The 13,903-nt window shown below is 37.3% G+C and overlaps 1 protein-coding gene across 2 annotated transcripts in view; it reads right to left on the reverse strand.

Moving 5' to 3' along the window:
* LOC138707893 (inactive phospholipase C-like protein 2) overlaps window positions 1–13,903 on the reverse strand; it is an 876,200-nt gene that overhangs the window by 404,071 nt on the left and 458,226 nt on the right. For both annotated transcript variants that reach the window (XM_069837934.1, XM_069837935.1), the window contains exon 4: window positions 6,535–6,710. In XM_069837934.1, the coding sequence (XP_069694035.1) occupies window positions 6,535–6,710 (176 nt within the window). The remainder of the gene's footprint in view (window positions 1–6,534; window positions 6,711–13,903) is intronic.

The raw sequence follows: 13,903 nt of genomic DNA on the forward strand, positions 1-13,903 counted from the left end.
GTTTCATAATATGGTCTATCTACAATGATTCTTTGAAATCGTTTCAATCATTATAAACGCCCCGTACGCAAGACTGATGCCGTGTGATCAATGAAAAGTCCCGCGCCGTGGCGTCGTGGTCTAAGGCATCCTGCCTAGGACTCGCGTTACGGAATGCGCACTGGTTCGAGTCCTCACGGGGGAAGAAATTTTCTCATGAAATTTCGGCCAGTGTATGGGACCGGTGCCCACCCAGCATCGTGATGCACTTGGGGAGCTACGATAGGTAGCGAAATCCGGTTGCGAATCCCAGCTATAACGGCTGGGGGGATCATCGTGCTAACCACACGATACCTCCATTCTGGTTGGATGATCGTCCACCTCTGCTCCGACATGTGGGCGTGAGGCCAGCAGCCGGCTGGTCTGTCTAGGCCCTTCACGGGCTGTAGCGCCACGGATTATTATTATCGATGAAAATTCACCCGGAAACGGAAGTTGATTTTATTACACCAATTAACGTTAAAATTAACTAAATGTCTCATACCAAAGCACCAAAATAACTTAGATTAAATTATGATTAACTTTTAACTACATTTTGTGTAATGTATTCGGAATTTAAAAATTACAAGAAACTCAATTAGAAAATACGTGAAACGTTGTAAAGACTAAAGAAAAGTGCATGATTGGAGATATTTTCAAATAGAAAAGGGTATAGAGTATTTGGACTTCTAGAACAGTATAATACTCTTAGGAGTATGTCTGGTCATCCTATTTAACATAAGTTAACAGGTCTTATTATTCACATATATTATATAAATAACTTACAACAAACTTTATTCCGCTTTCAATTTATCACGATTTAAATGAACGTCAGAACAAAGCACTGAAACAAATAACGCGGGAAAGAACGAAAAAATATTGCGAGTTCTGATTTCTGTGCTAGAATGGACGCTGCGCCAGTGTTGAATTTGGTTACTATTACAAGGAACAGCCAATAATGTTGGATCACAGAATAATTTTATGACAATCACAGGTCACAAGGAAAAGTTTATATTTTTTATTGTTGCGTTGGCACGTTTATTATACTAGGTATTTCAGATACTAGGTGTCAGTGTTTTTTCTCGAAAACTATGCGATACTGGTTGTTCATAAAAAAATTGATAACCAAAACCTATATAAAGAATCGAACCGGAAGTAGGGGTAGCTTTGGTCAACTTCAGAATTTCAAATGAGAACATGGATTATTGACGGTACCATTGGAAACAACTTTTAAAAAGTAACAACTTTTAATGAAACTTTTTTTTCTAACTTTTACTGTTTACTCACAAACCAACATAAATGGTATCTTCTGAGAAATGCTGTATGTTGTTTATGTACGTACACTCTTCATAGTAAGTGTGCAAAATGTACGACAACCTGTGCTAAAAATGTTCTGATCACCTCTTAACATCCGTGATTGCACTTCAGCATAGCTGAGAGGCACACAGGCTTCTACAGTTCTTTGTTTCACGTCTTCTCTAGTTGTTGGACGCACCTGGCACAACATGTCTTTAATTCCCTCCCACAAGAAGAAGTCATTTGGAGCGAAGTCAGGATATCGGGATGTCCAATCTACTGGTCCTCCTCGTCCAATCCATCGTGGGGAAATAACTGGCTAATATCTTGTCTAGCCCTACGTGAAAAGTGAGCTATAGAACCGTCTTGCTGAAGCCATATCATTAACCGAAGCGCAAGGGGAACATCATGATGCAACTGGTGCATAATGTTTCGGAGGAAGCGTACGTTCTACCATTCAAGTTCTCAGAAAAATATGGTCCTATGACGGTGTTCGACGAGGCCACAACATGTGTTGAGGCTTCACACGTACTGGTAATCCATTAATCCGTTTCACGTAGCCCGTGTGGATTAACCGGAGACCAGTAATGGGCATTATAGAGATTCACCTGACCATTACTTTAAAAGTTGCCTCATGAGTCCACAGATTTCTGAGCTCGAAATCACGGTGCGTGTTTAGAAACCAGTTGCAGAAATCAACACGAGTTTGGAAGCCATGTCTTCCAAGTTCTGATGGAAATGAATACGGTATGAATGAAATTAGTTGTCTTCAGAATTCTAAACACTGTATTATGGTGCAATCCTGAGTCACAGATAAGCCTTCTTATGGAGTCTTGTGGGAAAGAATTAAAGACATGGTCCACCAGGTGCGTCCAACAACTAGAAAAGGCATGAAACAAAGAATCCGAGAAGCCTGTGGGTTGTTGAATGTCATAAATTCAGTTACAAAATAGAAGGCGTGACAAATTAGGCACTTCTTTAATTTGGCCGTAAATAATCTTGTGTTTTGAATTTCATTTTTCATATTCGTAGGGAAGCTATTAAAGATTTTTACTGCCATATAATGCGCTACTTTTTGGTAGCACGATAGATTTGCCGATGGAGTATGAAAGTAATTTTGACGAGTATTTATGCTATGAACTGTTGAATTAGTTACAAAGTTTTCACGATTACATACGAGGAAGTTTATTAATGAAAAAGCATACTGAGAAGCCATGGGCATTTTTCGTAGTTTTTTTTAAATAGTGCTACACGATTACCTAGATTTGGCACCTACTATTATTCTGATTATTCTCTTTAATATTAGGAATCTACTGCCACTATCTGTAGAATTTCCCCATATTATTATTCCAAAACTCATTACAGAGTGGAAGTATGCAAAATATATTGTTTTTAAGCTATTGATATTACTATCTTTTACGTAGATGTAATAGCGAAACATGCTAAATTTCAGTACAGATTAATTTTTTGATCCTACAGAATAAGTCTGTTACGGTAACAATTAATATTAATTAAATATTAAATGCTGAATTTGGTTCGGAGGTAATTTCTTTAATATAATTTTTCCAATTTAACATACTATCGATCGAGTCCACATCTGTGGAGTAACGGTCAGCGCGTCTGGCCGCGAAACCAGGTAGCCCGGGTTCGAATCCCGGTTGGGACAAGTTACCTGGTTGAGGTTTTTTCCGGGGTTTTCCCTCAACCCAATACGAGCAAATGCTGGGTAACTTTCGGTGCTGGACCCCGGACTCATTTCACCGGCATTATCACCTTCATTTCATAGGGGCGCTAAATAACCTAGAAGTTGATACAGCGTCGTAAAATAACCCAATAAAAACATACTATCGATTTATAAGCCAATAAATTTGGTTGTTGTTTGTGTTAGGGGCCTATTGTTAATTATTGCACTTTAAATTTGCGAAGTTGAATTTGTGCAGCATTTAAATTGGATTATGTTAGTTTTGTTACAAATTAATACTAATTACTTGCCTGAGAACCAGTCACAAATTTTGAGGGGAATTACCTCTGTTTAAGACTGGAATGTGTCGGAGATATTGGCTGTAATTACTACACTTGTGTCATCTGCAAGATCATTTATGAACACTAGAAATAGCAGGGTACCTAAGAGTGATCTTTGTGGAATTCCATTATTAATAATTCTCCATACTGAGGCAGGTTTCATTGTGGTATTAATATCGACTTCCTGTTTCCTCTCTATGAGATATGAGTGACACAATTGGTGTGCAACGCCTTTAATTCCATAATAATTTAATTTGTATAGAAGTATTTTATGATTTATACAGTCGAATGGTTTGGATAAACGAAAAAAAAAAAATCCTCCAACTTGAAATTTTTTATTAATTGCCTCCAGAATTTTGTCAGTTAATTTTAGTGTTGTATTTTCCGTGGAATTATTTTTCATAAATCCAAATTGTTGTGGGACTAAAATGTTGTATCTCTTTGTCGTCCTAGGTAGCATAGTCGGTATAGCGCTGGCCTTCTCTGCTCGAGGTTCCGGGTTCGATCCCGGCCCAGGTCGATGACATTTAAGTGTGCTTAAATGCGATAGGCTTATGTCAGTATATTTACTGACATGTAAAAGAACTTCTGCGGGACAAAATTCCGGCACACCGGCGACGCTGATATAACCTCGGCAGTTGCGAGCGTCGTTAAATAAACCATAATTTAAAAATTTTAATTTAAAATCTCTTATACATTATTTTTTAAAGACTTTGGAGAAAACTGGTAAAAGTGATATGGGTCTGTAATATTCTGGAGACGTTGTTTCTTCTTTTTTGAAGGTAGAAATAACCACAGAATAATTTAATCTCTCGGGGAATATACCATTGAACGTTGAACAGTTACATAAATAACTTAGTGGCCCAGCTGTAATATGTGAACTTGATTTTAATATTTTGCTTGTTATTTCGTCATACCCTGAGGAGTTTTTATTTTAGATTTTTAATATTTGTAATTATTTCTTGTTTGTTTAATGGAAATATTTGAATATTTGGGAATTTTATTGAAAAAAATGTATTGTATTAAAGAGTCTGAACTGTTAGTAACACTATCTTGGGGATGTTGAAGTTACCAGTATTTGAGAGAAAATATTTGTTAAATATATCTGCAATTTCATTTGGTTCTGACGTTTTGTATTGTTAGATATAAGTGTGTAGTTTTTTCTTTACTTTTTGATCGTCCATTTTCTTTTTTTAATTATGTTCCAAGTTGTTTTGATTTTATTGTCAGGGTGTAATTTTTTAGCTTTTTGGATTACCAATGCTGTATGTTGAACATGTGATGTCCTATGTTGTCTTATAGGTGACTAAGCGTTGTGTTGGCTCTCTATATCGCTGTTTGTCTTAAAATGTGCCGAATATGCAGTAAGTCCAGATAATGGACTTAAGCCATGCCCCGACATAGAGATATAGTACCATATGGGAAGATTCTATTGAACGTTAGATATCGGTTTATGAAAACAAAATTATTGGCAATTATTGATACTCTTCCAAGCAGAAGATGTTGGCAGTACATAGCGGTTTCACTTATGAAGGTCCTTGGCATGCCCAGATAGAGGAGCTGTAGTAAAACGCAAACGTCTAAAGAACGTACTGTTAACCAAAGTTATACCTATCGAACGAATTCTTGTTGCTTCTTCGCGCTAGTGTAGTGAATAACCCGTCCAAAATCAGCTACGTGACTGGAAAAGGGAAAGTACCCCTATTCTGAAAAGATCACCACAAGAATAAGTACAATATCAAATGCTGAGACTAGCTTTCATCTCTTAGGATTTCAGCTGCTAAGAGATTACTGACATGTTGAAATGGGATGGGAAAGAAGGGTTAAGAATGTGGATTGACTATTCCGGTACAAGAATTAATGTCTGTACATACCTTACCCTAAACTGAAACATGTGGATTCGTATTTCGTTTTCACTTTTCGCGGCAACGAAGCAAACGAAGAGCACTAGCGTCAAACGTCCATACGAAGGCTAGGAGCACCTTTTCACTCTTTGGTCGCTAAAACGTGTAGGCGCATGTAGTTCTAAAACCTCATTATGTTACGGCTGTTATTCTGCAGTACTTCTGTGAAATTTCAAGGAAAATGTTCTATATTATTATTATTATTATTATTATTATTATTATTATTATTATTATTATTATTATTGCCACCGGCGTGGCTCAGTCGGTTAAGGCGCTTGCTTGCCGGTCTGAAGTTGCGCTCGGGCGTTTGGGCTGATTAACTGGTTGGGTTTTCCCCGAGGTTTTTCCCAACCGTTAGGTGAATTCCAGGTAATCTATGGCGAATCCTCGGTGTCATCTCGCCAAATATCATCTCGCAATCACCAATCTCATCGACGCTAAATAACCCAGTAGTTGATACAGGGTCGTTAAATAACCAACAAAAATTATTATTATTATTATTATTATTATTATTATTATTATTATTATTATTATTATTATTATTAGGACTATTGTTATCACCATTATTATTACTGCCCATTTGGTTACACTACCTGAAATATGTCATGTTAGGCCACTGATGAACAGTGTAACACATAGAAGTCCAGTTGTAACTCGTACGAGGTAATCCCTGGCGTAAGCAATTCACAGCGCATATTCTTTAAGGTCGTTTTTCCTATTTTATATGGAAAGTTATTGACCTTAGCATAGCATGCTTGATGTGCAATATCTCCTGGTTCTATAGGCGTTTGGACACCCATGGACTGTAACACATATTTCATTTGGTGATATTTAAATTTGATTATAAAACCTCTTGAAGTATAATAGGCCTATTAGTAAACGTAATGTAGACCCAGGTTTGTTAGTGAAAATTTAATATTGAAAATTTTACACACGAAATGGGTGGGAAATATATCTCCATAGGAGAAATATTGACGTGTTGTACAAGTAAGTCTTTCTCCTCACTAGTTATGGGGGGTAACTTTGGAATTAACCGGCACATAAAAATGCAACCACCTCTCACTGCTACTGCTTTTATTCGCCTTGCTCTTCTTGTGCTCCCCTTGTTCTCTTTCCTCGTCCCCATGTTCTACCTGTATTCCCCTTGTTCCCCATGTTCTTTGCGTTGTTATCAAAGTGTAATGTCACTGAGTGCTGTTGCACATAGGATGTGTACCTCCAATGAAAACGTAGTCATGTGAAGTATCACATGAAGAGAGCTGCACAGATTCATATCTGGCTGAATAGCACTTACCGCGAGCTTCTGTTTGATGCGCACCGCAGTGACCTGGCCGCTGCAGCTCAGCTTCTGTATCAGACTGATGGCGGTGTTCTCGTCCAGACAGCCGGAGTCATCAGTGGCTGCTTGCTCGAACATCTCTTGCAACCATCGCTCTCTGAGGGCCTCTTTCTCCTCCAGGCCGTCCGGAGCTACAATAAGATTGGAAACAAAACAGTAATCCAATTTTCTTCTCTTTACAATCCGAAAATTCTCCGAATGTATTCTTTCTATCATATCCGATTTTATTACGTAACATTTTCACTTCACTTACCTAACGAAAATACAGTCTGTCCCGTAGAATCACTTCCACAAAGAAACCTGAATATCTCCTAAACTAATAGTCACAGAATAATCGGACTTAGATTTTATGTTAGAAAAACTCACCAAGTTTCAATAGATCTCAACATGTGCGCCTCTGGTGGCCCGAACAATATCAAGACGGTATCCTGTCTCCCTCCATGTGTTCCGCAGCATTACAGGTGTCTGGGTTTATCATTTCGCTGCAGATTTTGCACAAGTTGGATTTTGTATGCTCTGAGTCGCAATCTTTTATGGACAATGTTGTGAATAGTTGACTTTGGAATACCCAGCTCTAAACTGGCCCGTCGAATTGATTTCCTAGGGCTGCATTGAAATGCTTGTCTAACATATTCAACTTTATCTGCGGACACTGCCTTTTTGTCGCGTCCCTTCTTCCTTAACACAGAGCCTGTTTCCAACAGCTGATTATAACATTTCGCAATGGTATGATGCTCTGGAGCATTTTTGCACGATAGTCCTGTCTAAATCGTCTTTGCACTGCAGTTGGGAACTTCAATTCGGCTAACCAATAACATTTCACTTTCTGCTGTACCGTGAATTCTGACATTTTAACTATGACTTTTCATACCCCGCGCATGCCTACTAGAGCCATAATTTTCATTGTTGCCAAACTTGGAGAGTTTCTACATAAGACAAGATGAGAAACATATTATTTTCTAAGTTCACTGAGTGACGAGATATTTACATTTCTTTGTGGTAGTGATTCTATGGGACTCAGTGTATAAAATGTATACAAAATAAACAGATAAATAAAGAATAATAAAAATGCAATCCTGTTATAAGCTATAGTATGTTCTTATAGATTTCAAGATATTTATTCTCGATACATAAACAATTTGCTGTAGTCAGTTGTCAACATGCAAATTACATTTATCTATATATATAATCGTAAAACCCTTATAAGAAATTCAATGCAAGTCTTTCCGATTTTGATATACAGCCAGTTTGTACGTTTTTTTCCTTCTTTCAGGGTTTCACAATTTCATTGCAAAGTCTACAGATAAACCACAGGAAATGAATGATTATTAATGTTTAATCAAAAATAAAATCCATCCCTCTGTTAGGGACAGGATTTCTCTGCATGCAGTAACCTACGACGCGGCCTCCCAATTTTATTCCCCAAGGAATCAGTAAGCTTAAATATCTCTTGTCTCCTTTTTGTCATGCGGACAGTTCTTGAAATATTAGACTCTGATGAAGGGAATAAATTTTCCCTCTTTATTCAGTAGATGCGGTGGTTCAACTAATTTGTGTGGGAGTAGTTACACTACGATACGTTACCTTTCGGCAATATATTCAAAATGTTTAATTTCATGTTTAAATTTCAATTCTCCCCGAAAGTTTAATTTTGAATAAACTCTGAGCAGATCTCACATCCAGAGAGAATACCACTCCTACACACATTAAGGAACTTAAACTTATCAACAAATGAATCCTGAGTGTCTTGAGGGATTGGGGAGAAAGATCTATTAGAATGAACTAAATTTGCTAAATGTAGATTAATTCTTCGCAGAAATGCAAGGCCTCTGTCAGCTGCAAATAACTTGTAATAGTTATACCACAGTCTAGTATATACAGTCACGAAGCTTGAGTTGTGAGGGTGCTAGAAACAATAGACTGTATCGGTACTATTTCGCATTGTCTATAATGAGGCGATATTAGCGATCCTAGTGGTTAGCAACTATCTATGGATGCATATTAACTACGTATTGAGCTTCGCGACTGTATATACTAGATTGTGGTTATACATAGACGCACAAGTCCCGTTGGTGTGCAGTACAAATTTGAACAACTTCGCTCGTCGCCATGTTTTAGGCAGATAAAGTAAATGCATGCAACTAAAGAAATCCACCAATCTCTTCAAGAAAGGCTTCGGCATCACTTTTCACTTTTCAAGTTTTGATCTCTATACATAGTCTGTTATTTAAGAGGTGAATGCGATTGAAACCGGTAAGACGCTGCCATGGCATATAAAAAAATATATGTTCTTTTAGTATTTGTAACGAAAAAGTTTTTTCTCAAACATTCTATATGTGTTATAAATTTATGTAACTGTTTATAGGTTTCTTTTACAAAAGTCAGAGCTATTCTTACGTTTGCTATGTGCTACGAAAAGGGCAAATTCACTCCTACAAACAGTCACAGATTATGTTCTGAACATTTAATAGAAAATGACTTCTGAAAATCTGTAACAAAAAAAACTGAAACATTATGCAGTTTTATCACTCTTTAGTTCCCGAAAGCATTTTAGTAAGGTAGGCCAATTATTTCAGACAAACTCTGTTTTTTTTTTTTTTTTTGAAAGAGAGGAAATGCGTTAATGATTTATCTGTCCAGGATCAGAATATACCTAGACGTAATTGAAAAGAAAATATGCTGAAGTTTCAGTTACAAATATCAGCATTGATACTGATTTATGGAATAACTCGTCAGCTGCTGATTCTACGTACTAGTTTAGGTTAAGAACATAACTATTCTATCACACATAACCCAAGAAAAATTACGATTACTTGAAAATAAATTAGGAAAAATGAACAAATGTGAAACTGGGAAAAGACAAATAAAAAATGTAAAAGAAAATGTGATATGGGGCAGAAATAATAAGCAATTTTAAGAACTTAACGAAACATTTAAAATAAAAAATTAAATTAATGTAGCCTACCTTTAAGGAGACTGTAAATAGCAATTTCTCATATTTTTTTTTTCCTTTATTTCATTCTGAACGCTGGAGTACATAATGACGAGTACCCAGGCAGTCTCAATAAATTCACATTAGCAATGCATTGGTTTCTAATTATATTTTAGTTCACTACATTGTTATGTAGACGTATTGTATGAAAACGTCTTCCGTAATTATTTAGCAATTATTTTAACGTAACAATTGAGACACTGGAAAACTACACTGCAATTCAATTCAATTCCATTCCATTTAGTTTGTATTTTATGGTATCATTTTTTATCCAAAAAATGGAATCTTCAGACTATGAAGCAAGAACAAATTGTCTGCTACTTGCCTACAGTGTGGTGACAAGCTCATGTTTCTGTTTGTACCGTTTCGTCTCTACTGTGGAGTTGGGATTTTGAATCTACATAAATATAACTTGTAATAATTTCGATCAGGAGTAACTAGTATTAAACCGAACAATATTAATTTTATTTGATAGCTGTGAGACAAAGCAACGTCCACTAGGAGGCAGATGAATCTCTCAGATTCAGGAAAAAATACTTCTTAAGTCCCAAATTGTAAGAACAAACAAATAAATTGTTCAGAGTGGCCACTATTTAATTGACTGCGGAAGGGGAACACAGAAGATTTTATTTTAAATAGCTCCGAGACACTCGACGTCTCGGCATTTCTTTCGACAGGATTCTCATATCACGTACGGTTTTTAGAGAAACCCATTCAGAATAACAACACCACTAGAATTGCACGCGTACGATGAAACTTCATCACATTAAAATAACGTGATTGTTTAGCTCAGTGGTAGAGCATTCGACAGCAAATCGAGAGGTCTTCGAATGAAACCTGGGTGTTTCACATTTTTTATTACATTTAATTCTTAATTATTTAATGCATTTCTCAATAAATTAGTTACTAAAGCAATTTATTTAATTTGTGTACATTTTATAAAAGAATAGTCGTTTTTAAAAGTAGGCCTGTCATTGTTCGAACCGATTTATTGATCGGTTGCGATATCTGTCGTATCATATCCCGAGGTGAAACAATTGGAAGTTAGTGTTAAAAATACTTTTCGTACGCTAACGTACAATAGTTAATTTCTACCACGCTTGCCTAGTGTTAAAATGTCTACTTTTAAAAATGAGTTAAAAATAAATTTTATTACAATATATGGTAATCTGACGCAATAACTTTAGATTAAAAATCTGAATAAGCACGACATCAGTAGCAAACGATGTAAGCGGACAAGACATTCTGTTGTAGAAAAAAAGAACGCTTAAAATTCTGTCAAATAAATTGTCCTTGACTAACTTCCCCCAATTTCACTGTGTCCTAAAAGTCTCATTCATCATTCATAATTGAAAAAGTGACCAATTTAGGATTCCCTTTCTACCCATTCTTCTTATTCATGCCACAGTCGAACAATGAGAGAAACGGTCCGTAAAATCTTAAGTGCAGTGAAGCACATGGCGGAGACTTGTGACAGGCCCAACCACAGTGCATTTCAAATTAAATAAAATATAACGAAATTTGTGCATATTCTGTGGTTACTGATATACTGTAGATAAGTGATAGCGATTTATTTATAGATTACATCTCTGACTATTTGCAGTCTTTCAAGTTGTTAAAAAGGAGCTCCAAATGTAAAACATGAGCGCAGTTTAAAATTGTTGCCCAATTAGGGCAAATTTGGCTAATTTCGTGATATACATATTTTTTTAATTCATCACGAATTTATACCAGAGACAAATGTAATTCTGATGGTATAATATAAATGGCAGAAGCTGTACTATAATATAGATTTTGTTCACTGTGCTCTTGAAGAGTTGTGACATCTAAATCTTTGAATTTGTGAGTGAATACACCATCCGATTTCCTTTATTAATAGAAACGATTTTTGCTGTGTTTCGTGGTCTAAATGTCTTTTTTTTATTATTATTTTAACTTGATTATTTAACGACGCTGTATCAACTGCTAGATTATTTAGCATCGATGGGCTTGGTGATAGCGAGATGGCATTTGGTGAGATGAAGCCTAGGATTCGCCATAGATTACTTGACATTCGCCTGACGTTTGGAGAAAACCTCAGAAAAAACCAAACCAGGTAATCAGTCCAAGCGGGGATCGAACCTGTGTCCGACGGCAACTACGGATCGGCAGGCAAACCCTTAACCGACTGAGCTACGCCGGTGACTTCCGAATGGTTGTCAATGGTAAATACTGTCATTGTAAACTTCTTAGTGAAAAATATATATGCTTATCAATGCTCTGATTACGTAACAAAGCCTTATCTTGGGACGTTATTTTTATATCGTTTTTCCCATTCCACGAGGCTATTTTTTTTCTCTTTAATTTTTTTCTATGCCATAAAAACACTCTCTGGTGAATGAAATATGAAATGCATGAAATGTAAAATATTTGTGTGTGTATTCATAGCATCTCTGATATATTGTGCATGTTCTGCGTGTTTGCAGATGGCAGATAATCACAGGTAAAATGTGGAAAGAAATACGATATAAGTGATAAGAAAGAGATAATTGATTCTGTCTTAAATAAATGAAAAATTCCGCAAAGAAACCTCGTCTTTTTCTTGGCAAGTTCGACGAGGACCAGGAAGGGACCAAAGGAGCAATTAAGGAGAATGACATTTCCAGCCTCTCAAGTGAATTAAAAGAGGTGGACAACAAAACAGCATCATCTACAAAGGAAAGAAAAGACGAATGATCAGCGTAATGATTTGTGCGAACCTTGCTCAGAAAATTTCGAGGACGACGAGCATGGTGAAAAGTTACTTCAGTGCGTCAGTTATACAGGATGTTTAAAAAATACGAGGCATAATTTCAGGTATGTATTTCCCACATGTAGACAATAAAAATAGTTCATTACAACATGTGTCCGGAATTTGCTTTATTTCCGAGTTATGGCCTTCACAACATTGAAATTCACCGGAACGTTTTTCTTTCCGCAGGTCGTTGCCGTCAAAGGAGACATTAAGAGGGCACTCTGACAGTTCATTCCGAGGCGAAGGTTACATTCAGTGTTGTGTAGGCGTTAGACTGTGCGACATGTATTCAAATCAAGAGCTGGCAGAGATATACTTCATGTACGGTAAGGCGGACGGCAATGCTGCGCTGGCTCGTCGTTTGTACCAGGAGAGGTACCCACAGCGACAATGTCCAGATCGGAAGACATTTGTACGTCTCCATTACCGTCTGTGCGAGTATGGAAAATTTAACTCTCCTGGTTTGGGAAGGGGACGACCAAGATCTACAACTCCAGAAGTACAGGAGGAGATTCTGGAGGCTGTGAATATGACTCTTTCTATCAGCACACGAAGGGTAGCGTTGCAAGTCAATGTTCCTCATACGACTGTCTGGAGACTGCTGAAAGTGTATCAATTGTATCCTTATCATTTGCAACGTGTACAGGCCCTGTCACCAGCAGATTACCCTGCACGAGTTAGGTTCTGTCAGTGGTTCTTGCAGCAGTGTGGCGTAAATCCGAACTTTCCTGCCTTAGTATTATTTACAGATGAAGTACAGTTCACACGAGATGGCATAAAAAAATTTCCACAATCAGCATGTATGGGCGTATGAAAACCCACGTGCAACTGTTCCATCTCATCACCAGGTGCGATTCTCCCTCAACATGTGGGCCGGTATCATTGGTGATCGATTAGTTGGACCCCATGTACTTGTAAACAGGCTTACGAAGCAGGCGTACACAAACTTCCTGGAAAACACCATACCTCATGTTTTAGAAGACACTCCACTGATCAATCGTCAACACATTCACTTCTTGCATGACGGCGCTCCTGCACAATTCAGTCGTACGGCTCGCCGGTACTTGGATCGAAGGTTTCCTGATCGATGGATAACTTGGGTAGAGTTGGCCCAATTGCTTGGCCTCCACGCTCACCTGATCTGAACCCTCTCGATTTCTACTTGTGGGGCCATTTAAAATCATTGGTTTATTCGTCTCCGGTGCCTGATTTGGAATCCCTTCGGAATCGAATTGTGGCATGTTCTGAGGACATACGCAAAACTCCTGGAGTTTGGGATCGTGTTCGCAGGTCAATGAGACATCGATGTGATGTCTGTATTCAAGCAGGAGGCGGACATTTTGAACATCTTCTGTAATGAAAAGGACCTGCGGAAAGAAAAACATTCCGGTGAATTTCAATGTTGTGAAGACCATAACTCAGAAATGAAGCATTTCCAGACATATGTTGTAATGAACTATTTTGATTGTCTACATGTGGGAAATACATACCTGAAATTATGCCCCGCATTTTTAAACACTCTGTATAATCACTGATTTCATGAAACATATCAAGGCCTT

The sequence above is a fragment of the Periplaneta americana genome, chromosome 10 (assembly GCF_040183065.1).
Source record: "Periplaneta americana isolate PAMFEO1 chromosome 10, P.americana_PAMFEO1_priV1, whole genome shotgun sequence".
Taxonomy (NCBI): domain Eukaryota; kingdom Metazoa; phylum Arthropoda; class Insecta; order Blattodea; family Blattidae; genus Periplaneta; species Periplaneta americana.